Here is a 25,180-nt window from a genome sequence, read left to right as displayed (position 1 = left end):
GAGATGCCATTATAAATTAAATACTCAAGCTGCCAGAAAACTTAGCACATGAATTGACTCATTAAATCTGAAATATGTTTTTCTCCTCTTTAAACAGCTTTGGTGCAGCCGTCATTATCCATGACCCCGGAAACTGTGAAAGATGTTGGGTTTGGTAGCCTTGTTATACCGGGTGGCTCTGTTGCCAGCAATCTTGCTACTTCCGCTCTGCCAGCTGGAAATGTTTTTAATGCTCCAACTAAACAGGCAGAGCCTGAAGAAAAAGTACCTCATCTGATAGAGCACCAGATTTCTTCTGGTGAAAACACGAGATCAGGTAAATAATAATAAAATTTAAAAAAACTTAAGTCTAAGCTAGGTTGCCCCTCTGTATTTGTTGTTTAATTCTGGGGTAGCATGCATTTGTAACCACTTCAATCTACAAATGCTGAAATATTGCACTTTTTAAAAAAGAGATCACTATGTCCTAAAATTTCTATGTGAAAAAAGTGGCCTTCTGTTCAGGATAATCTGAATTTCAGTTCCATTAAGACCCTCACACCACCACCCCTTTTTTTCGTCTTATTGGAACTACTTCAATGTGTTGTCAAAATAATATTACACAAAATCTGTATACTTACCGGAAGATAAAAATGAACAAGTATTGGGTGTAAATAATTTCTACCAGGAACTTACTTCTAATAGGTATTATCCAGCTAGCTCTAGAAGATAAATATGGTGTTTTAAAGCAGTAAGTCCTTTTTCTGTAGTCTCACTGTTGGTACATTAAGAATTATGGTTTAGAGGCACTTGACCTTGATGCCTGTTTGAGTCTCTTCCAAGTGTGCTTTCCTTTCTTTTGTTTCCTGTCCTAAAGCCTTTTAAATCTCCACTTGTGTTCTTAAAAAAAAAAAAAAAAGAATTATGGTTTAGAAAGGTTTTTATTAAAGGTGGAAAATCAGTATAATACCTGACATTTTTGTTTAACTTAAAAAGATTTCATGTAGTAGCTAATGTGCCTTGATTACTGGGGGATACAAGTAGCTGATTAAGCTAAAATTATTGGAAACTTTTGACTGTTATTTTGAGTTTTCTGTTTTCTTTTTTTTTAGTGATTCCAAATGATATTTCAAGTAATGCTGCAATTTTAGGAGGACAGCCACCAAATGTGACAAGCAATTCTGGAATTCTGGGAGTCCAAAGACCAAATGTATCAAGTAATTCTGAAATCCTTGGGGTCCGGCCATCTAATGTTTCCAGTAGTTCTGGGATTATTGGAGCCCAACCACCAAATATTCTAAATAACTCTGGAATATTGGGAATACAGCCACCCAGTGTGTCAAGTGGTTCTGGACTTTTGGGAGTGCTACCCCCAAATATACCTAACAATTCTGGACTTGTAGGAGTACAGCCACCAAATATTCCAAATACTTCTGGACTTCTGGGAACACAGCCACCAGCTGGACCTCAAAACTTACCCCCTTTAAGTATCCCTAATCAAAGGATGCCCACAATGCCAATGTTAGACATTCGTCCAGGACTAATACCACAGGCACCTGGGCCAAGATTCCCTTTAATACAGCCTGGAATTCCACCCCAGCGGGGAATCCCACCCCCATCGGTACTTGATTCAGCTCTTCATCCACCACCCCGTGGACCTTTTCCTCCAGGAGATATTTTTAGTCAGCCAGAAAGACCTTTTTTAGCTCCTGGAAGACAAAGCATAGACAATGTTGCTAACCCAGAAAAAAGAATACCACTTGGGAATGATAACATTCAACAGGAAGGAGATAGAGATTACCGGTTTCCTCCTATAGAAACCAGGGAAAGCATTAGTAGACCTCCCCCTGTGGATGTTAGAGATGTGGTTGGGCGGCCTATAGATCCAAGAGAAGGTCCTGGACGGCCTCCACTAGATGGTAGGGATCATTTTGGAAGACCTCCTGTAGATATAAGAGAGAATCTTGTGAGGCCAGGTATAGATCATCTTGGTCGAAGAGACCACTTTGGCTTTAATCCTGAGAAGCCCTGGGGGCATAGAGGAGATTTTGATGAGAGAGAGCATCGGGTTCTACCGGTCTATGGTGGTCCAAAAGGCTTACATGAAGAAAGAGGTAGATTTCGGTCTGGAAACTATCGATTTGATCCTAGAAGTGGTCCTTGGAACCGAGGATTTGGACAAGAAGTTCACAGAGATTTTGATGACCGCAGAAGACCCTGGGAGAGGCAAAGGGATAGGGATGACAGAGATTTTGATTTCTGCAGAGAAATGAACGGAAATCGTCTTGGACGAGACAGAATTCAAAACACTTGGGTTCCCCCTCCTCATGCTCGGGTTTTTGATTATTTTGAAGGGGCCACTTCTCAACGAAAAGGTGATAATGTGCCTCAGGTTAATGGTGAAAATACAGAGAGACATGCTCAGCCACCACCTATACCAGTACAGAATGATCCTGAACTTTATGAAAAACTGACATCTTCAAATGAAATAAACAAGGAGAAGAGTGACACAGTTGCTGATATAGAAAGTGAACCAGTGGTAGAAAGCACAGAAACTGAGGGGACATAATCATCACTCAGTAGGTAAAAGATACCTTTTGTAAAGTTGTCATCTCTCTGTAATAGATAATGGCTGACTGGACCATAGTTGTTCACTTTTGTCTGCCAGAATTAAGTTAATCTGATGTTCATGTTCACCTTTCTCTTAAAATAATTGTACAACTGACTTGTATAGACATTGTTCTTAATATGAACATGGTAGGTAAACTTTTTTTTTTATTTTTCTGATAAAATATAAATGTTGGCCCCAGATTCTTTTAACGTCAAGGAAATGAATAACAGCTTGTCAGAGACTTCCTATGGAAGAAAGAATTTTTTAGATAACTATCATTAGGTTGGATATGGTAATAGATATATTTCAGAATAGCAAGTCGTGGTATATCTTATCCATATCTTTAGGCTGCTGCAGAATTTTAAGGTTATAGATAAAGCTGTGATATTTTATGCAAAGACTGGCTCTAGGTATTTGAGGAGCACAATACAGAGATTTTAAAAAGTGATTTTGTAAAATCTACACTATGGTCTCTGTTTCTCCAAAGTAAGTGTTTGTGATTTGTTCCTCATACTGCAGTGAGTAAAAAAGACACAAGAAAACAACAACGTAAATATTAAAGTACGTTTCAATGTTGGGTGAATTTTGTTTTTAGATGCCAATAAAACTTATTTGTTTGATAACAGTGTTCTAGGAATTGTATTTTTTTAACCTATAAATTCTTAAAACCTTGAATTATTACTAGCATGTGCTTATATTTTGCAAAAGCTTTCTATCATAACAACAATGAAGAACTGTGTGGTGGAAAAAGCATGTACTTTGATATAAAAATCATGCAGCCTCCTCAGTATGTGTATGATATCTGTGTATGTTTATTGTGGAAGTCGTGTAGCTTTTTTCTGTTTCTCTGTATGTCCGTCTTCATGCACATACAGAGAAAATAGAAAGTTGAAAAAGTTTAGATAATAAAATATTCTTTAAAATCTGGTAGAAAATTGGAGAATGTGGGTAATTAACATGGGTTATAGTTAAAGCTCTTAGTCTTGATGAAGGTAAAATAAGAGATATTATAAAGAGATACATTGGTAGTTTGGCAGTTCTATTTTTAATATAGATAAGCAGGAAGCCAGTTTTAGCATGGAGCCAAATTTCACATAAATGCTTGCATTGCTTTGTTTCACACTATATTTGCTATTCTGCATAGGTAGTACTGACACTAAAGTACTCACTGGTCACGTGCCTGGAGTTAATTTCTTAATTACACAAAATGTGTAGTGGTGCTGGTGGACTTAAAGACATTAGTATGTATACCAGGAACAAAATACCCATTATGTGTTTTGTAGGACTCTGGATAACACTGTAGCCTCCAAGGTAAACTGAGTAGGAAAAAATTGGGGGTTGGCTTCCTGTTTGTTTTTGCTTTTAATTTTTATTTGCTGTTTGTTCTCGTTTAGGTTTTACCTACATACACAGATATAACACCATTGGTGTTTTTTAGTTTCTAATGGAAGGCTTTTATTTGGTTCTATGAATAGTCATTTTGTTTCCAGTGCCTTCCCAGCAATTCATCATTTGCTCTGTTTATCCAAAATTTCTAAGCAAAGATAGCTCCAAGAAATGATAGAATACACCAGACATTTAAAATTGGATTGGTCTTGCCTAGCTCTGATGACCTAGAGAGCTATAAAAACTTTAAGGTTCCTGGCCAAAAATAAAAGACGACTTACAAGTTCTGAACAGAGATAGTACAGTATTTAGTTATTTAGAAAAGTAAAGAGTAAAAATATTTAAATGGTATTTATTTCCAAGGTAATTCAATTCAATCAACAATTTGAGTTGGTTTCAGCTCTTTTTTCCTTAGGGTAATGAGGAAAAACTTTTACATGGATGCAAAGTTTTAATGTTCAGGAAATATTGGCTTTGCCCTTAAGGAAATTGTATTGGCTGAGATTTCTCTCAAACTAGTTTAGTTGTGTTTACCATTATTAAAATTAAGTGACAGTCACTTGGATTAAGTAGCAATAAAAAGCTTTCTAGTGATTTTTGACGCCAAGCTTTTTATCACTGTTGGGCCTTCATGTGTGTACTTAAAAAAAAATGTGCAAGCATTGCACTGGTTTAAAGATTCTAGTGGTGAAAGTTACCTAACCAGTTATCCTTACCGTATCTAGAAACCAATCTTGGAAATGTGTGATGACACTCTTTTAAAATAGTTGAAAGAAGTTATCATGTGCTTGTTCTTATGTCCTTGTTTTTTGTTGTATAGAATTTAAGTGAAAGGAGATTATCTTCATTCAGAATTTTCAAAACTCATAATTGCATTTGCCATTTTTTAAATGATAGGGAGAAAAGTTAATTATCTTACTTTGATACATTTGGCATAGGACCTATCACATTTTTTATGCTTTTGGTCACAATTTTGTCACTAAAATACTAGCAATTAGAAATGTGCAAGGAGTAACCTAACTTTAATACATTGGTTTGAAGTGTTGCAAGCAGTGATAACTAGACACCAAATCACGTAGTGTTTTAATTTGTGACATGTTAGTGATATGCCTTTCTGCAGTATTAGCAAACAGAACCCCTGATTTTTACATTTTTGTCTGTATTTAAACATTTCATTAAACATTAACTTGTGTTCTTAGCATAAATGCATACACTGATAGAAACTTACTTTGCATCATATTATAGGTAGAATATTCCTTTATTTTAATTTTACTTCAATAAAGGGTAGACAAATAATTTGAAAGTATCGAAAGATGAAAATACTAGAAATGTGAAATTATTTAAAACTCTGGAAGTAACTCCATATAGTATTTAATTGATAAAAATGCATTCATTATTTAAGCTATTGCATTCTTACCAGAGCAGTTCCTTTTGTCCTGAGAGTTTAGTTGCTTCATTAAATTTATTTGCCATTTTTCACTCATATGAAATATTATAGTTTAAGGAGCCACACATTTAGGGTTGTTTGGGGGTTAGGGGATGTTTTGTAAATTTAAAAAGGAGAAGTCATCTTTTTAATTTGAAAAACTACTTTTTAAATAAACACTGTATTTCGTGGGATATAGGGTGCCATTGATTGTAAGAAACACTATTCAGAAGTAGACAGTGTTTCTAATATGACATGCTAGTGATTATAGATACATTCCTAATTCAGAGATAAATGTGAAGTTTCTTAGTATCAAATAAATACAGTATTATTGAAATGGACTTTCAGTTTAGTGAGAGTATATGAACATTACTGTTACTCAGTTAATTTGAGTAAATTTTCTACCAGTCTAAACTTTTTTTTTTTTTTTTGAGATGGAGTCTCGCTCTGTCACCCAGGCTGGACTGCAGTGCTGTGATCTCCACTTACTGTAAGCTCTGCCTCCCGGGTTCTGGCCATTCTCCTGCCTCAGCCTTCCAAGTAGCTGGGGCTACAGGCACCTGCCACCATGCCCCGGCTAATTTTTTTTGTATTTTTAGTAGAGATGGAGTTCACCGTGTTGGTCAGGATGGTCTCGATCTCCTGACCTCGTGATCCACCCGCCTCGGTCTCCCAAAGTGCTGGGATTACAGGTGTGAGCTACCGCACCCAGCCCAGTCTAAACTTCGATACACACACACACACACACACACACACACACACACCCCTCACCCCAAGTGATTTAGAGAATATTTTGTTTTTCCTCACTATTATATCTTTTATATATATATATAAAAGATATCTATTAAGCTTTCTGTTCTTTATATATATATTAGCTATCTAACATAAATATATATCCAACATAATATATATTTGTTAGATGGGCACAACCTGTAATGAACAAGAAGATTCTAATATTAAAACTTCGTTATACCTTATGTGCCTTCATCATCATTACTTTATTGGGTGCTATATTAATAAAATACTTGGCTTTTAACTTACAAAGAAAACTTTAACATATTTCTCTTTAAAAATATCTTACATAATATATAGAAAGGCAAGTATTTTTATATTCATTTTTAAGTTAGGCAAAATAAAGGTCTAAATTATTTGAAGTGGTCATACTATGGTGTGGCACAGAATTATAAATCTTTTAATACTGTTCATGCTGTCGTTTTATATATGATATCTTTTAAACTAACAAATTGTAGACACTGAAAATTTGTTACATCTGAAGAAAAATATTAGTATAATTTTTAATGGAAGGTTTAAAAAAGAGAGATGTCTTGATATCCAGCGAAACTTTCTAAAACTAGAACATTTTAAAATTAAGAACCCAGATTGTTTTCTTTTGGTGGAAAGGCATACTTTAAATACGGGCACATAAATATTGAAAGCAATTTGAGATGTCCTCTCTCTGTGGTCCTCAGGCAGGAAATATATAACAGAATCATCTGTGGAGCTCTCTGAAAATACTTTGGTGGGGGGATGGGGAGTAGAGGATGATCACCACAGACTTACTAATTCAGGATCTCCTGAGGGTGATAAATATATATATATATATATAATAAATGCATACACGCACCTTCCTGTGTAGATATGGTTTTTTAAATCCCCACATACCACCATTTTAGATATATTAAAATATATACGTCTTTATTATACTGTGCACTTGAGATTCTTAACATTTTTTTAAAATCCAGATATTTTAGTTACATGAAAGTATGTTTAGTGTTTCAACAAAGCATACAGTTAACTGGCAGTTGGTATTGGAGGATGAATCAAAAGTAGAGAAGTCAGTTATCACAGCTTAAATTTAAGCATTAATCTAAAGATGAGTTATAGCAAGAAAGGGATGGAAGGAAGCATATGAGATGGTTTTGTAGGGAAGTATTTTTTTGTTATGCAAGTGAAACTTTTTAATGGAATACCTCAAGGAAAATTTACTTGATACATGTAATTAAATGTTTTGATTATAGAAAGAATCTCTTTGGAACAATATTTTAAGTGTTCAGGGTCTAGAAGTAATGTTATTAGTAAGACTACTTAGATGTACATGTCAAAACTAATGCAAATCAGTGATTTATTTGGGCATGAGCTTTGCTTAGGCATTTTTCATCCCCTCCACTTAAGTTCCTCCTTTTTCATCAGGCTCTTTTGCTCCCATATATACACTTAGAATGACTCGGGCTTCTTGCCAAGTTTATTCACGATACAGAACAAATATTCTAATTAATTTGTAAAATGTATATTGTATATCAAGGGATGGAATTGTGCTAATGGGCTAATTTCATATTGTATGGAAGACGTTAGATGCTTCAGTTATTGAGAGTGTTTTTGCATGGAGCTCAATAGATAGTTCAAGTATATTGTATTTGAACAGCAGTGGTGGAAATACAGCACCTGGTCGTCCTGTGTTTTGTTCCCTACCCTCTCCCGCCACTTCCATCCCCACCCCTGTGGGCAGCTATCATTGTTTTGTTTTATTTTTCTGCCTTTCTCAGAATTAGCCTCCAAATCCTTCTCATAGAGCACTCCAGGCTCCTTTTTGACCCCATCATTCCAGGCAAGGACTATCAATTGGATTTGTTATTTGCATTGAAAGTCATTTGCTGCCCCTTCACTCAGTGATTATTTCTGACATCATTTCTAGCATTTAATTACCTCAGGTCTATGAAATAAGCTTTCTGTTCTGTAAATGACCAGCTGAGGAAGAAAACTAAGAGGAGTGGAAAGACTTAACATTATTGGAACACTTTTTAAAATAGCACAAATTTTATTGCCCTTGGGTTTTTAAAACTGCCTTTAACAACAGCTAGATGTGTGGCTTTGGACAAGTTACTGAGCCTCTAAACATGATTTGTTATTAGCTAATCTGAGGGGCTATTTTCATTATTAAAGATAGTATTAGCTAATACTAAATGCACACATGCTATGTGACAGGAACTGAAATAGTTGTATTACCTGCACAATATGATCCTTATGACAATCCTGTAAGGTAGTTATTACTTCACTTTTTCTGAAAAGAAACCCAAGTCACAGATTTAAGTTACTTTGCAGACTCACAGTTTTTAAGTATTGTAGTGAAGATTTAAACACTGTGTACCAGATTCAAAAATTAGTGTGTACCATCTAATAAAGTGCCTGACGTGGTAGAGGCTCACTAGATATTAGGCAGTGTATATGCAGAAAAACATAACCCAACCAGCTGTATGTTTACAGCCACAATTAACCACCAAATTGTTTTCATTGTTACAAACATAGATGGGGCTATCTCCTTTTCCTATAGCTAATTACTTAAGTTTGATTTTCTTAGATCTCCCTTCTTTCTTTTTCATTTTTCTTTTTCTGTTTCTTTTTTGTTTTCTTTCTTGAGATGGGATCTCGCTCTGTCATCCAGGCTGGAGTGCAGTGGTGCAATCATCGCTCACTGCAGCCTTGAACTCTTCTGCAGCCTTGAACTCTTCCCAGGCTCAAGTGATCCCTTCTGCCTCTCCCTCTGCCTCCGCCTCCCAACATGCTGGGATTATAGGCATGAGCCCCTATAGGCACCTGGTCCCTATTTTCATGATAGTTTTTTTTTTTTCCCCTTAAAGTTATACCATGGCATAATATTTTTAAATTTCTTAATAACTGGCTATTTTGGAGGCAGGCATTTATGTTAAGATTTCTTTTTGAATACACTTTTTTCCTGCAAATTAAATAAAATTTAACACTCATATCTTTTAAAATGCTTGGTAAAGCAGAGCCAGTGATTGCTTACAAATCTATATTTTAGGATTTGGTTTTGGCAGCTTCTTTCCAAAATTTAACATTTATACACTGCATGTATAACTGAAACTTAGTACCATTTTCTTGTGCATAAAACTCCTATTTTAGGAATATTCCATGGCTTGAATTAAACAAAATGTGTCATTTTTACACATAGTAAGCATTTAGTGTTAGTGTTTATTCACCACTTACATTCATATGAAGAGTTTAGAAACTAGTCTTTGTCCTTGGTGGCAGTGGATAATTTATAGTTCTTTTACCTTATTAGAATATATAACCTGATTTTGTTTTATTTTTTTTTCAAGTCTTCTATTCAAGTCACTAAACTTTATCTTCATACAAGGTTTAATCCACAGCATGTCATGATGCTGGCCTTTGATAACTTTTTTCAAGAGTCCTTGGACAGATGACTCTTGACCATTGTGGCCATATTCTTACCTAATCCCCACATTGGAGAATGTGTTTATCAAGTTTATGAGTTATATTTCCACTAATCTTCGTAAAAGTAATTATCTTGCTTATTACATGAAATAAATGTTCTTGCACATGAACAAGCATTTTTTAATAACGAGTCTTTATTACTGAACTAAGTTTATACGTTAGCAAGGGATTCAGTAAAATTTATTGAATATTTTAATTACAGCCCTCTGTTTTCATACATTTTGGCTAGCGAAATAGTCTGTTACCATAGGTTTAATGCACTCTCTACAAGGAGAGAGGGTTTTGAGGGTGGAGAGACTTGAACCTGTAGTGTGGCAGGCATTCTACAAAATATATTTCAGAAATACCCTATTTGGTAGGCTTTGTTATCTTTTCTTTACAAGTAAAGAGGCGAATTCAAAAGATGCCTATGGTTGGTTACACAGCTTTTGATTTGCATAGGTATTTGAACCCAGGTTTTGCTGACTTCAGTGCTTTACCGTAAAAGATGCTTTTTTAGAATGGTAGATTTTAAGAGATGGTGTGTGTAATTAGTTTCCTGGGCCTCCTCCAACAACATAGAAAAAACTGGGTAACTTAACACAGCATTTATTCTCTCACAATTCCAGAGGCCAGAAGTCCAAAATCAAGGTGCCAGCAGGGTAATGCTCTATGAAGGCTCTAGAGGAGAATCCTTCCTTCCTTCTTCCAAACTTGGGGCATTTCTCAGCAATCCTTGGTGTTCTTGGCTTGTAGATGCGTCACTCCAGTATCTGCCTCCATCACCCTGCAGCTGCCTTTCCTTGTATGTTTTTGCTTCATCTTACCTCTGTGCATGTCTGTATTTGAGTTTTCCTTTGCTTATGAGGACATCAGTTATATTCGTTTAGGAGCCTACCCTATTCCAATGTGGTCTCATCTTAATTACATCTACCATGACCTTATTTCCAAATAAGGTTACATTTTCAGACATGGTAGTTAAGATTTTAACAGATATTTTGGGGGTGAGAGGACACAATTCAGTTGATAACAGCCTGTGACAAAATTGGGTAAATTGACAAACATCTTAAACACACAACACAGTGGAAGAGGCAGGCACACTGTAGAGTGATGAAATGCATCTTTCTTGAAATTCCATTTTAAAATTATTTTGTGTTATGAAATTTAAATACCTAATACATATATTACCATTAAACAGGATAGTCAGCACTACCTAATTTTTTAGCTGAATTTGTAATGTCCATATGTCTATGTTTCTTTAGTAATACTTGAACTAAAGGAATTTGCAAAGAAAACCCAATAATATTAGTATTACATAAAAAAACTAGTTACTGTGGATTTTTCTTCCATCCAGAAATAATACTGACTTTTAAAGGTGGAGTTTTTAGACTTCAGTAAACATAGCTGCCCTGAAAATGTACAGTAAGTTGTATCTTTTCACTTCTGTATGTCAGTGCTTTGAAAGAATGGACAATGTTAGCATTTTGTTTTGTCTGCTTATTAAAATTTTCTCCCTAGTGTGATGTGGCTATCATTTTGCCATTTCAGTGTCATATTAGAAATGGTTGTTTTATTTACCAAATAAATTAACCAATTTGTTCAATATTTTATATATTAGAAGGTTAATACTTTTTTACATTTTCTCACAGTTTATCTAGCAAAATTTATTTGATTAAGTAAAAAACAGCTTTGGGTCTGACTGAAATCCAACTTATGTAAGTATATAGGTCCTTACTAAGTAGGTGCCTTTTAACAAGGACCCCTATAAGGTTTTTTTTTTTTTTTTTTTTTTTTGAGATGGTCTTGCTCCGTCACCGAGGCTGGAGTGCAATGGTGCGATCTCGGTTCACTGCAGCCTCCGCCTCCTGGGTTCAAGCAATTCTGCCTCAGCCTCCCAAGTAGCCGGGACTACAGGCACGCGCCACCATGCCCTGCTAATTTTTGTATTTTTAGTAGAGACGAAGTTTCACCATATGGCCAGGCTGGTCTTGACCTCCTGACTTTGTGATCCGCCCACCTCAGCCCCTCAAAGTGCTGGGATTATAGGTGTGAGCCACCGTGTCCGGCCCCCCTATAACTTACATAGAAATCTGAATGGAGGATTCTGTTTTTTGTTCTGTTTTGTTTTTGAAGAGCACCAAAGCAATTAAAACACTGCTTGGCACATGGTACTATGTAGGTATTCACTGTTGCTTTAATTGTCAATAATGGCTATTGGAGACTGGGACATCTAAGTGTTGTAGATTAATTGCAACCAGTTAAGGAATTAGGTATGCAAATTTGAGTATACAACCCAAAGTTTGGGGAAAAATGGAGTTGTATAGTTCTATCTCCAAAGCCTCAACTTTTTGAGCTCTATTTGTGTTTCTGGTCCTTAGTACCAACCTTTCAACACAGCTGTCTAATTCACTAGGCTATTGACCTTCCTGTTATCTCAGGTGGTGGGTCTATCACGGAGAGATGACTGTGATGTAATTTCAGGAAAAATGATTAGAAAGTTTTCCTTCCTTTTGTTAATTGTCTAAATATGTCGAGATAGTAATAATTTACTGGTTGAGACAGTGTAGCTGATTTTCTTACTCAATTAAGTAGGAAAGTTTTAAGAGTAGATTTTTTCCGTGGGACTTGAAAGAGGCCCATTCTTTTGAAATGGAAAAAAGAGTTAGATATCTTTTTCCCATGAAAATATTCATGATAAAGAAGTTATCACTGAAATAAATTAACCATTTCCTTAAATTGTGTCTGACTCAGTCCATTGTATGAAACACTATATTTAGACAGTTTTTAAAGGTTGTTATACTTCTCCATATGATACAGAGAATTTGCAAAGCATGTTTAGAGCCATTTTATCCCAAAGTCTGTCAAAATTTGAGACCTTAAAAGAGGTATCTATTTGGGGAGAGAAATGAACTTATTTAACTAGCACCGATAGCAAAATCTGTGCAGTTATGAAATGTAGGGATTCTAGATACGTATATTCTAATACCGGAATCTAGTCATTCGTAATAGACGGTTTAGGAAAACAGTAGGGATCTTGGCCCCAGTAGGAACCACAGAGCCCCAACGATGATACTTATCTGTACTTTTAAATGTAAAGCAGTCATTTAATTTCTTATCAGAGCTTAAAAACATAACAGGTGGACTTTTTCGGGGATAATATTGTTGCCCTCACATTTCACGTAATAGTAAGGGTGTGTGTGTTAATGGATGAAGGAGAAATTCTGATGTAGGGGAGGGTTCATTATAAGTTATGGAAATAAAGACACTAGGTTTTTTGTCCCAACCAACCTCTTTAGCTGTGTTAGTATTCTAGTTATCCAATGACTGTAAACAAGAGTATGACCTTAGTATTTTTCTAAGCCAGCAAGCATCAGATGGAAGTGATTTTAAGAGGATATGTAGGAATCGTGTTGCCATAACTTGCATAGTCATGATATCTGCATTCATATAATTGAATGAGGCTAACACTTTGTGGTTAGTCATTAAGTCCTTTCCGGTATTTTGTGGGTATTTTTGTTTTTGCTTTTCCAGAGGAATACTTTGCCACTTTTCCCTTTGTTCTAAGCAGTTACGATTGCTCTTCATTCCTTTTTGTAGCTTCAAGTGGCTGGTGACCTGGTGGAAAAAGAAAGTAATTATGGAACACTGCCTTTTGTCTAGTTGTTTGTAAAATACCTACCTAGGCACACTGAACAAGAGCATCTATTACAGCTGGGAATGGGTGAGCAGGGTTTTTTGTTTGTTTTTTTTTTTTGAGATGGAGTCTCACACTGTTGCCCAGGCTGGAGTGCAGTGGCATGATCTTGGCTCATTGCAACCTCCGCCTCCCAAGTTCAAGAGATTCTCATGCCTCAGCCTCTTGAGTAGCTGGGATTACAAGCATGCACCACCATGCCCAGCTAATTTTTGTATTTTTAGTAGAGACAGAGTTTCAGCATGTTGGCCAGGCTCGTCTCGAACTCCAGACCTCAAGCGATCTGTCTACCTTGGTGTCCCAAAGTGCTGGGATTACAGGTGTGAACCACCATGCCGGGCCTGAGCCAGGTTAATTTTTCATGATAAGGACTTTTAATTGCTCAACGAGTAATCTGACTTTACTTTTGTTTCTCCCTTGGGTATTTACATTTTTAGCTTAACATTTCAAATTAGTTTCTAATATTCTAATACAGCTCATAGTTGGAAATACATGTGTCTGTAGACACACACATATATGCATGCGTGCATATGCGTGTTCTGTACCTTATCCTTAACCTTCAAGGAGGCCGTGTAGATTTTCTTTTGATCTTTTTTTTATTACGGTGCCTTGAGTATTCTCTCAGGAATTAGACAACTTAAAACCAGTATCATCTTTCTCTACGTAAGTCTCACATCTGTTTACCAAATTCTCAGCATTTAGGTTGTTTTTTTTTTTTTTTAACTTATATATGCATGCATTTTATTCTGAATGTATGCCCGTGTCATAAGTTTTGTTACATCAGTTTCTTCTGGGATGTCTTTTTTTTCTGTGCAGCCACGGAACAATTGTGGTTTAGGAGTAATTTCTTTCCTGCGAGGATCATCTCCATGTAGCTGAGGGATCTTACATACAAATTAATCTGACCGTGAGCTCTGAAAGGACAGTGGCTGGCACATCTTGGGTGTTTCATTCACCTGGGTGTGCTCAGTGACTGGAGAATTTACATCTAAATCCTTGAGTTCAGCGTTATTCCCTGTGTATTTAAACATGTGCAGGAAGAATTAACATTTTTTTTGGGCCACCAGCCCTGTGTCTAGCCCATTGTTTGGCCTGGGCATGCCTACCACCTCCACCCTGTAATGTCAAAATGGTACACATTGTTTCTGTAAAGTGACATCTTTCAGATAACTTGGTGATCTTTTTGTATATGCCTGCCTTTAATGGCCTGGGCGTTTTCACGAGTGTTCTTGAGTGAACATAACAACTTGAACCTCTTGATTTGCATGGTTTTGTGGCATTTTCCAGGTCAAAAGACTAACTATCAAACCATTTTTACTTCAGTCCACTTACAGGGAGAGCAAGAACTAGATCGTTGAAGCCTGATACGTTTTCTCATCAGGAACAACTCAGTCTTCATTAGTATAATGACATCTGGGCGGGGTGGTGGCTCACGCCTGTAATCCCAGGACTTTGGGAAGCTGAAGTGGGCAGATCACTTGAGCTTACGAGTTTGAGACCAGCCTAGGCAACATGATGAAACCCCGTCTCTACAAAAAATACAAAAATTAGCCAGTCATGGTGTGCACCTGTAATCTCAACTACTCGGGAGGCTGAGGTGGGAGGATCACTTAAGCGCAGGAGGTTGAGGTTGCAGTGAGCCATGTTTGTGCACTCTAGCCTAGGCAACAGAGGGAGACCCTGTCTCAATAAATAAAATATAGAATAATGATATCTGTAAATTCTCCAGTAACCAGAGATTAGTACTAAATGTATACTCAGTGTAGAGCAGAGTAAGCAAGAGAACCACCTATAATTTTCAAAGCAGTAATACTACTGAGAGCTGGCTAAAAAATACACTAGCCTTCAGTCATTTTTGAGTCATTGATTCATATTCTGATTTATTATAGCCTAACAGTGCTCTTTCAAATTAGTACCCAGTGCTCTTAGTTGCTTGGGTACTGTGGTTCATTTTGGGGATTTGCTTTATCTACTTTGTTTGGACCAGCTGCCAAAAGTTCATTGAGACTGTACAAGGCTTCCGAGAGAGAGCAGATGTACCCATGGCTGAGAGTGAAAAAGCAGTGGACAGGCATGTGTCCGCTATTGGCCTTCGACCTTTTTGAGTCAATGTTTCAAGCAAGGAGAAACCTTTCTTCTATTGTGCTTTTTTGTGACTTTTTAAAGCTATTTTATGGACTTACTATTGGATATGACGGTTTGTTAACCACTATTCTCAGCTCCTTTGTATCATGCTGATGAATGCAAAGTGAAGTACTTTTTTTCAATGAGTCAGTGCGCATGTTCAGGATTGATTCATGGGAATAAAAATAACATTCCGCTAGTTGTGTATTAAGAGTACATATAGGGCATGTTAAACAGAAGGTTTCTTGGGGTGATTTTTTTAAAAACCCAAAATCTTAAAAATCAAGTATTTATCTGGTTGGGGAATTAAGCCCAGGAAAGAAAAACCTCTAGGATACTCCTACCCATACAGCCTGATGCACACCCTTGGGCCCTCTTTAATATTACAACTTACTGAGTAAATGAGAATGCATAGCACTCTCAATGCCTTCGTGCCACCCTAATGATTGCTCTACCCTTCTGCTTTCAAAAGACAGTACAATCTGTAATTTACCTCTGTAACAGGACTATTGAGACCCTAACACCTTTGCTTCTGGCTTTCCCAAATCCTTCTGCTCTTAGTTTTCATCTGTAATTAAGAATCTTTCAAGCCCCAAAGGATGGACTCACATACTTCCTTTCCCACAACTTGAACAACAGAAAAAACCCTGAGCCTGGGGAAAGTTAACATTATAATGTCCATCAGTATTGGAACTTACCTTCTTGTGCTACCACACTCTGGTTTTTGTCTAGATCCTTGAAAATAAAACGTAAAAGGTGCACCAACATTTCTTTCCCTCTCCCAAGAGACAGATATGCTTTATCTTACAGCTGTGGCATATCCATTAATCTATCCCAGAACTCTACTGCTTAGCCAATGTTTTTCACATTTCTCCAGGCAGCCACTGTAAGTCACAGTTTTAGCATTAGATCTGAAACCTATTCTTCGTTGCTGATCATGGAGCAATTTACCACATCAAATTGTATGCCTTTATTAACAGTCGTTAATGTTAGTTTGCAGTGTCCTTTTAGTTTGTACTGTACAATTTAGTACTTAGGATGATTTGTGAATTGTTACATGTTACTGCCCCTTGATTCACACCATATACCAATACCATTCTTTGTCTTCACTTGCCTTGAGATGCAAAAGTCACATCTTGCACAACTTAATCATTCACATGTTTATGTTCCTGAGTTAGTATTTTTAAAGGAATATAGAAAACATTTATTAGCTCTAAATTTTATAGATGTCATAATGCCCTAATGATATTTTAGCCTTTTCACCTCTGTATAGGGAAAGGAATCCTTAATGGAGATGTTAAATGGAATAACTGCAACTTTTGCCAATTGTTTTAGTTTTGACCTTGTCAAAATTGTTTTAAATCATTGTTAAAAACATACTAATACATGGCCTTTAAACCCAGTTAATTTTTTTCAGGTGTTAAAACTTTATTTTTTAAAAAATGTTAAAGGAGCAATTTATTTTTATTGAACTGCTTTGAAAGAAGAAATTTTATAAGGGAACAGAATTGAAGTCAGAAAAGGACTCATATATTTGTGTTATTTTCAAAAGAAAACAAAACTAGTGAGAACCCAGTACAAAGATTGTTTTAGAAAAGCACAAGCATTGTTTACCACCTTAATATATCCAGATTTTTTTTGAAATCAAGTTTTCGTGTTTATGAAATAATGGGCCCAGAGATGAATATCTAATGTGTTCCAAATGTATTAGACTAAAATATCCTGTGAACATGGAAATCAATGCATATGGCCTTTCTGACTTTTTAAAAAATTAGATCCATATTGTTAAGGAATGTAAAAACAGCCTGGACACTGCGGCTCACGCCTGTAATCCTAACACTTTTGAGAGGCCAAGGCAGGCAGATCATTTGAGGCCAGGAGTTCAAGACCAGGTTAGGCAACATAGTGAGACCCTGTCTACTAAAAGCAACTTTAAAATTAGCCAGGAGTGGTAGTGTGCACCTATAGTACCAGCTGTTTGGGAGGCTGAGGTGGGAGGATTGCTTGAGCACAGGAGTTCAAGGCTGCAGTGACCTGTGATGGCACCACTGGGTTCCAACCTGGGTGACAGAGCAAGACTCTGTCTCAAAACAATGAAATAAAACATAAAAACAGTCTCATAAATATTTTCACTTTGGAGCTTGACCCAGTCAGTGAGTTCAAACCTAGTATTTTTAATTAATTGAAGTGTCTAGTGTAATAAAATCTGATTTGCTTAATGTTGGCTCTGAAGTAATTTGACTTAATAACTTGTAACAATAGATACAGAGTTGTTTTTCTGTCTGTAGCTTAAGATGTGAGCTGGGTATTGAAAGCCTTAGATTTGCTAACTATAATTGAATTATTTGTGTCTAGACTGCTCTTTGGCATGTTTCCAAATCATTTTTATTTCCTTTGGGAGAATAGAGACATAACAGCTGTAGAAATGACCATGATTGCTGTGTGAACATGATTGCCTTCAGTAAATGTGTTTGCCTACTTGGATATAGGCCTGCATATTATTTTTGGAGTCAGATTTTGGGTAAAGCTCATGGGCTTTTTCTAAATGCTCCCTATCTTAGACCGTCAAATGAGGCATCAAGTGTGCAGGTCAGGTTGCAGTTAGAGATACATTTGAATGATATCACCCACATTGGTCTTTGGAATATGGAATCTTTTTTTTTTTTGTCCTTTCATTAGTACATGTAGCAGATCTGAAAGAGAATTCAGCTTGAATTTTCTCTGTTTGGAAGATAATTGGTCATGTATCCAAAGCACTTCTCTTTTCATACTCAAGTTAACTTCAAATGGTTGTAGAGCCTCCAGGGTTTTTATTTAGCCATAGTGAAACTGATTATGACCAAAGTTGGCTTCTGTCTAATAGAAAATGTTATATTTTTGAAAATGTGCAGATTTTGAGGTTTATCACAGGTGAGAATCTGTCATATCTGAGATTGTTGTTTCAGCATATTTTAGAGTGATACTCATGTTGAGATGCATTAGCTCTCTTAAGGAAAATATTGCTAAGTGCAGATTCAGTTCTGTGAGCTGCACATAAAGGTGCTTCAGTTACTTTGTGATTGTAGGAAAAAACTTTCTAGGGCACGGTTTTATAGTTTTGTATCTTAGGAGGTTTTTGGTTTGTTATTGTTGTTTTTAATGATTCTGCTATCACCCAGTCTGTAGTGCAGTGGTACAATCATAGCTTGCTTCAGCCTTGAACTCCTGGGCTCAATTGATCCTCCCACCTCAGCCTCCCAAGTAGCTGGGATTACAGTTGGGGGCCACTGTGCCAGCTGGGGGATATTTAAAGACATAAGTTTCTCTGCAGATCACTTTCCTTGTTAACAATGCTGACAAACACTAGGAGTTACTATCTTACATCTGGTCTCTTCACTTTTATGAGTGCCATGGAACTCATAAGTTGTATTGTGAGCAAGTGTATTTTCAACCTTCTCAGGAAACTTAAGATTGTTAAAACAGATTTTTAAGAAAAACACTGTATTTCGAAGATAAGGTTGAAGGGAGATTCAGTTAGTTAGAACATCTTTGGATCTGTTGTTTCTTACAGTGTGCAGTAATTAAGCTTTCAGGACACAAGGTACAAATACTAGTTTTTCTGTATACCGAGCACAGATAATAATACAGACTCATCTCCAGCAGTATAGGAAAGTTCATGTGACAATTTTTCAAAGATGATGCCTAATTTTAAACACCAGATTATTTTTGTGTCTTAAAAATCAAAGTGTTGATTGTAATGGATAGGGTTTGGGGTAAATAAAATATAGAAGCCATCCTATTGAAGACTCTACAAAATTATGATGAAATAGTATGCTCTGGTTAAAAAAGATACATTCAATTTCTAACCTTAAAACTCTTGTTTGGGCAAACAAAAAGGTGGGTCCTCTAAGGGTCAGAACACTTTTCAGGATGACCCTATTTCTTAAGTTGTTGGAAATAATATTTTGATAAGGTCCTTCAGTTCCTTCTTCATGCCTCAGGTTCCTTTTGTGTACTGTTTTCTGGAGAGCCCATAAAGGGACGAGACATACACTTGCCTTTTAAGTCTAGGAGGAGTAAAAGTATTTCTGATACCCAGTTTTGCCTTCCCATAGGTGAATTTCACCAAGTTATTCCAAAACTTTTCTACTCACCACAACACATGCCACCTTTACCGCCTTACTTCCCTCCCAGCAGAGAAACTTGCCTCTTTTCCTTATGTAACTAGTAGATGGGACTATAGTAATTTGTTTTAGTAACCTCTCAGCTCATTTAAATAATCTGGTCTCTGCCTCAAGACCAGTGGTTCTCAGCTAGAGTTGATTTTGCTTTTTCTCCAGCCGGGGGACAGTTAGCAGTTTTTGGAGACACTTTTTGGTTATCACAACTTGGTGTGGGGTGCTGCTGGCATCCAGTGAATATTAGATTAGGGTGCTGCTAAATATTCTATAGCGCATAGGGCAGCACCACCCCGTAACAAAGAACTGTCTCCACATGTCTGGAGTGCCCAGGCCGGGAAACCTTGCTCTAGTTTTAGACATATCATGCTGTAGGTTCTAAGCAACTTTTTCATTATTCTGGTTCACTCAGAACACTGCTTCATCAAATATCTTCTCTTTCCGGTATTTTTTTTATTTTTTATTTTTTGAGATGGAGTTTCACTCTTGTTGCCCAGGCTGGAATGCAATGGTGCTATCTCAACTCACCGCAACCTCTGCCTCCCGGGTTCAAGTGATTTTCCTGCCTCAGCCTCCCAAGTAGCTGGGGTTACAGGCATGCACCACCACACCAGGCTAATTTTCTATTTTTGGTAGAGACAGGGTTTCTCCATGTTGGTCAGGTTGATCTTGAACTCCCGACCTCAGGTGATCTGCCTGCCTCAGCCGATCTGCCTGCCTCAGCCTTCCAAAGTGCTAGGATTACAGGCATGAGCCACTGCATCCAGCCTTCCTGTATTTTTTTTTAACCTCTCCCTCTTCACTGACACCAAGTGTTCCTATTAACGTGCTCAAATCTCTCACTTATAAAAAAGAATAAAACCTCTCTCTTTTCTAGTTACTGGTCTGTTTGTTCTTTTGTAGAATGATCTTTGGGAAGAGTGTTTTCATTTATTTCAGTTTCTTCATCTCTTATTCCTTAGTGCACTATCGTTTGCTTTTTACCCCACCAATCCATTGAAATTTCTTTCCAAAGTCACCAGTGATCTATTGACCAAATTTAGCAGCCATTTTCATTGCTTGTCTTACTTGATAGCACCACAACATTTAATGTTAGTGACTACTTTCTTGAAACTACTCCCTTGACTTTACAAACCACTCTCCTGCGCCCATCATCAGTGTTTCTTCTCTGAATTTTACAACTTCCCATGTGGTTCCGTCTATTCACATGTGTTCTTGCCCACATGAGCTCCCTTAGGACCAACATACCAGTGAGTACACCTTTGATAGCCAGGTCTGCCTAACTTTCTACCTAGATACCCTATAAGCATCTCAAGCTTAATCTCTATATTTTCTCTTCCAAATTCCCACCAAAAATGTTTTCTCTTTTCCCAGTGGTTGACATTCCCATTCTTTCCATTTCCCAAGTTAGAGACTAGGAAACTATTCTCTTTTGCTCTCGTAACATCCCTTAGTAACAAAGTGGTTAGGATTTTTACTTACTAAATATAACTGAAATTTGCATTTCCATGGCCTTGATTCAGTCCTTTTTTTTTTGAGACGGAATTTCACTCTTGTTGTCCGGGCTAGAGTGCAGTGGCACGATCTCGGCTCACTGCAACCTTCACCTTCCCAGTTTCAAACGATTCTCCTGCCTCAGCCTCCCAAGTAGCTGAGATTACAGGAGCCTGCCACCACGCCTGGCTAATTTTTGTATTTTTAGTAGAGATGGGTTTCACCATGTTGGCCAGCCTGGGTCTCGAACTCCTGACCTCATGATCCGTCCACCTCGGGCTCCCAAAGTGTTGGATTACAGGTGTGAGCCACCGCGCCGGCCTTGATTCAGTCCTTCATTGATGGTTGCAGTGGCTTCAAAACTATCTTCCAGGCTCAGTACTGACAAAGACATCTGCAGTGCTTACCAGAGTATTTTTTTCCAGAATTTTCCTAGGTAAAAAGAGAGCGTAGCATCTGGAGCTACATTACCGGAGTTTGAATTGAGGGCGAATCATTTTTGTTTTGGGTGCTTCAAAATTCCCAGTGGTAATGAACACGTTAGTACCAATTTTATAAGGTTGATGTAGGGTTAAGCGACTGAGTACATGTAAAGCACTTGGAACAGTTCTGGATACATAATGTTAGCTGCTATTACTTTATACAATCATTAATGTTGTAATACACATCTGAACACACATACCTACTAAAAGTTCTTCATTTCTGTGATAACCTACCAAATAAAACTTAAACTGCTTATTCTGACTTGCTGGACTCATCATAACCTAACTGTTTACTTTTCCAGTTTCTTCTCTGGTCTCTGCTGTAAATACCATGTGTTTCAGCAATTTGATACTCTTAGAAGTTCCTCCAGAGTGCTTTTACTGCTTGACTGTTTCTTCTCCCTGAAATGCTGTCCCCATCTCCACCGTGTAGACTCCTACTTAGTTGACCTGTTTGCTTTTTCTATTTTAACCAAATGAGCTCTTTGAGGACAAAGATCTTATTCATGCTTGTAATGTCTGACTCATAGTACACATTTAGTAAAAATTTGTTGAAAGCATAAACGAACATTTAAAAAATGAGAAGAGACTTGACACAGTACAATTCCAGCACTTTGGGAGGCTGAGGTAGGAGGATTGCTGGAGCCCAGGAGATCGAGACTAGCCTGAGCAACAAAGTAAGACTCCATCTCTACAAAAAAAACCTAAAAATATTAGCCAGGTATGGTGGTGTGCGCCTGTCGTTGCAGCTACTTGGGAGGCTGAGGTAAGCAGATCACTTGAGCCCAGAAGGTCAAGGCTTCAGTGAGCTGTGTTCACGCCGCTAGACTCCAGCCTGGGTGACAAAATGAGACCCTGTCTTTTTTTTTTTTTTTTTTTTTTTTTTGTGAGACAGTCTCGCTCTGTTGCGCAAGCTGGAGTGCAGTGGCACGATCTCACCTCACTGCAGTCTCTGCCTCAGTACCAAGTAGCTGGGACCACAGGCACCTGCCACTACCGGGTTTCACCATGTTAGCCAGGCTGGTCTTGAATTCCTGACCTCAGGTAATCCACCTGCCTTGGCCTCCCGAAGTGTGGGGATTACAGGTGTAAGCCACTGCACCCAGCCAAGACCCTGTCTTCAAAACAAAACCTAGAAGAATCAAACCACTGAGATCTGGAAAAATTAGTTATTTGTTACACAAAGCCTTGCACCAACAACTTCAGCATCACCTGGAAGCTTGTGATGCTCAGAATCTTAGGCTTCATCCCAGTCACCGAATCAGGATCTGCATTTTTAAAAGATCCTCAAGTGATTCATAGGTGTGATAAAATTTAGTTGTAGTTCATTTATCGTTTCCCCAACAAACATGGGTTTTCGTATATTTGAAGTCTTATTTTTGATGTTACTACAGATTAAAAGAATTTTGTAAATCAGCTTAGTGACAAGAAAAGTAAAACATTTAAAAATAGCAGTTAAACTGAATAATGTTTTTTTTCCTCCTAGACAACAGTTAGCAGAAGCCATATGTACAGTTGTTTCTGAAGGTGAGATCATTTTTTAACTAGAGCTGTTCCATGGTGTATTTAAGAGTTTTATTTGATACCATCTCTGATAATATTAGAGCCTTGAGAGCATGTCTCATATGAATATTTTTGTTTTGCCTATAGGTTGAATTTCATGAAATGTTGAGGTGGAAGTCTGTGGATTAGGACTGAGGGAATACCTTCTTAGACTTCTTTGGTACTTTCTGATTTTTTGATAGGCTTCCCTAAGTTTGTCCTAGGCCTCATTCTACTTTAGTAGATACTGGCAAGGTGCCCATTAGGAGAGAATAGAATTTAGTAAAATGTGAAAGGTCTTTAAAAAGTGTCATTGGTAAATAAGATGAAAAGATTGGAAATCATCGAAACTTTATTATTTAAAAGTTAATGTAAACACTGTGTTCAGCTCAAGCACCTTAAGAGGTATGTCTTCCATTCTTACACATCAACATACAGAGGTGAATGTTGTTATATGGCACAGCTTTTGTGTAGTACATGTTTCAGTCACAGTATTAAAGTTTCTATTAAAATATTTCTAAAAATATGGGAAATGTGATATTTTAAATTAATGGGCCTGAAAAAAATAGCTTACAGTTAAATGTTTTTATCAGATTATGAGAGTTCCAAGTTTCTAGATTATTTGGAATAGTTTACAAAATAGTTTAAACAGATTTTCAACTCGTTTCAAAACTCAAATGTAGACACCTGAAGGGTGAGAGAGAAAGAGAGTATGTTACCACATGTTTATCATTGGAATGTAGAAACAAATTCATACTCAATTCAGCAAATACTTATTGAAGAACATATTTCAGATGCCTTGATCGATGAAAGTTGGTGACAGTAGGTAATTGAGAAAGATATTATGGTATTGACAGAGCACAGTCCCTGCCTTTAAGGAGTTTACCTTTTAAAAGGGGAGAGACAGCCAGTAAACTCTATTTCAATATAATGTGTGAACTGATGTAACAGATGGGTTTGTAAGATACAGCTAGAACATAGAGAAAGGACACTAGTTGCTGGATTTTCATTAGAAGATGCCTTTTTGTTTCAGCAAATTAACTTCCTAAGTCTCAATATCCTCATCTATAAAAATGGAAATAAAAAGTACCTAGAAGACTCATTTTGAGGGTCAAATGTAAATACATGTGCAGTGCTTAGTACAATACGTAAAACAGACTGCATAATAAATGTTGACTGCTACTAATACTTACTGGCAATTACTTAGGGAATCTTTCCTTCTGTCTTTGTGATTTCTGCTTCCTTTTCTCTCTTCCTTCCTTCCTTTTTTTTTTTTTTTAAATATTCGTAGCCCTAGTCCATGGATTTAAAGGAAACATTGCTAAAATTGTGGAGGTCAAATTTAGGTTTCTTTGGACATTTCTTTTCTCCTGTTGTCCCCTCCCTGCGCACCCAACATGAATAACCCTAGTCTCCTCTTTAACTTTTGAAAGTTTCCAGAACAGTAATGGTAGGGTCCTTTTACAGCATGATGTCACGTGTTATTCAAGTCTTGTACTGTCCGATATGGTAGCCTTCAGTCACATATTGCTATTTAAATTTATAAAAAATTAAAAATTCAGTTCCTCAGTCACCCCAGTCACCCTTCAATGCTCAACAGTCACATTAGCTAGTGGCTACCAAATTGAGCAGCACAAATACAGAACATTTCCAGGAAGTCCTATTTTATAGTGTTACTCTAGAAGAGCAATTGCTGATAACATAGGCTGTTTACCTTAATTAAAATTATATGATTCAGAATTCTCTGTCCCAAACTATATTTAAAATTTTTTTTTTTAAATTCTCACTTCTGGTTAGTTTCCATTAAGGAGTTACCATGCTTGGCAATGCTGATTCTTATTTTTATAAATATAAACTCTACGTTGGTATTTTAATTTGTGTTTTAAGACTTATTAAAATGTCTTGGGGTATTTTTTTTCAAATATAATTCAGTGAAGTTTTCAGACTCTTTTAAGCCACATCTTTAAAATGCTATTTCTCATTAAAGATAACGTAACATAATGTTGCGATAAATATGTATTCTGCTTTACAATAAATATATAGACTGCTTTAATC

General features: G+C 36.9%; 1 protein-coding gene across 1 annotated transcript in view; it reads left to right on the top strand.

Annotated features, from left to right (window-relative positions):
* Positions 1–25,180, top strand: part of LOC105527879 (T-lymphoma invasion and metastasis-inducing protein 2-like) — a 564,729-nt gene that overhangs the window by 86,823 nt on the left and 452,726 nt on the right. Inside the window, 2 exon segments of the mRNA XM_011964376.1 lie at positions 98–316; positions 1,092–2,558. Of these exon segments, the coding sequence (XP_011819766.1) occupies positions 98–316; positions 1,092–2,558 (1,686 nt within the window).

The sequence above is a fragment of the Mandrillus leucophaeus genome, unplaced genomic scaffold, assembly GCF_000951045.1.
Source record: "Mandrillus leucophaeus isolate KB7577 unplaced genomic scaffold, Mleu.le_1.0 Scaffold698, whole genome shotgun sequence".
In the NCBI taxonomy this organism is placed as follows: domain Eukaryota; kingdom Metazoa; phylum Chordata; class Mammalia; order Primates; family Cercopithecidae; genus Mandrillus; species Mandrillus leucophaeus.
This window is presented reverse-complemented; position numbering and strand designations above follow the sequence as displayed.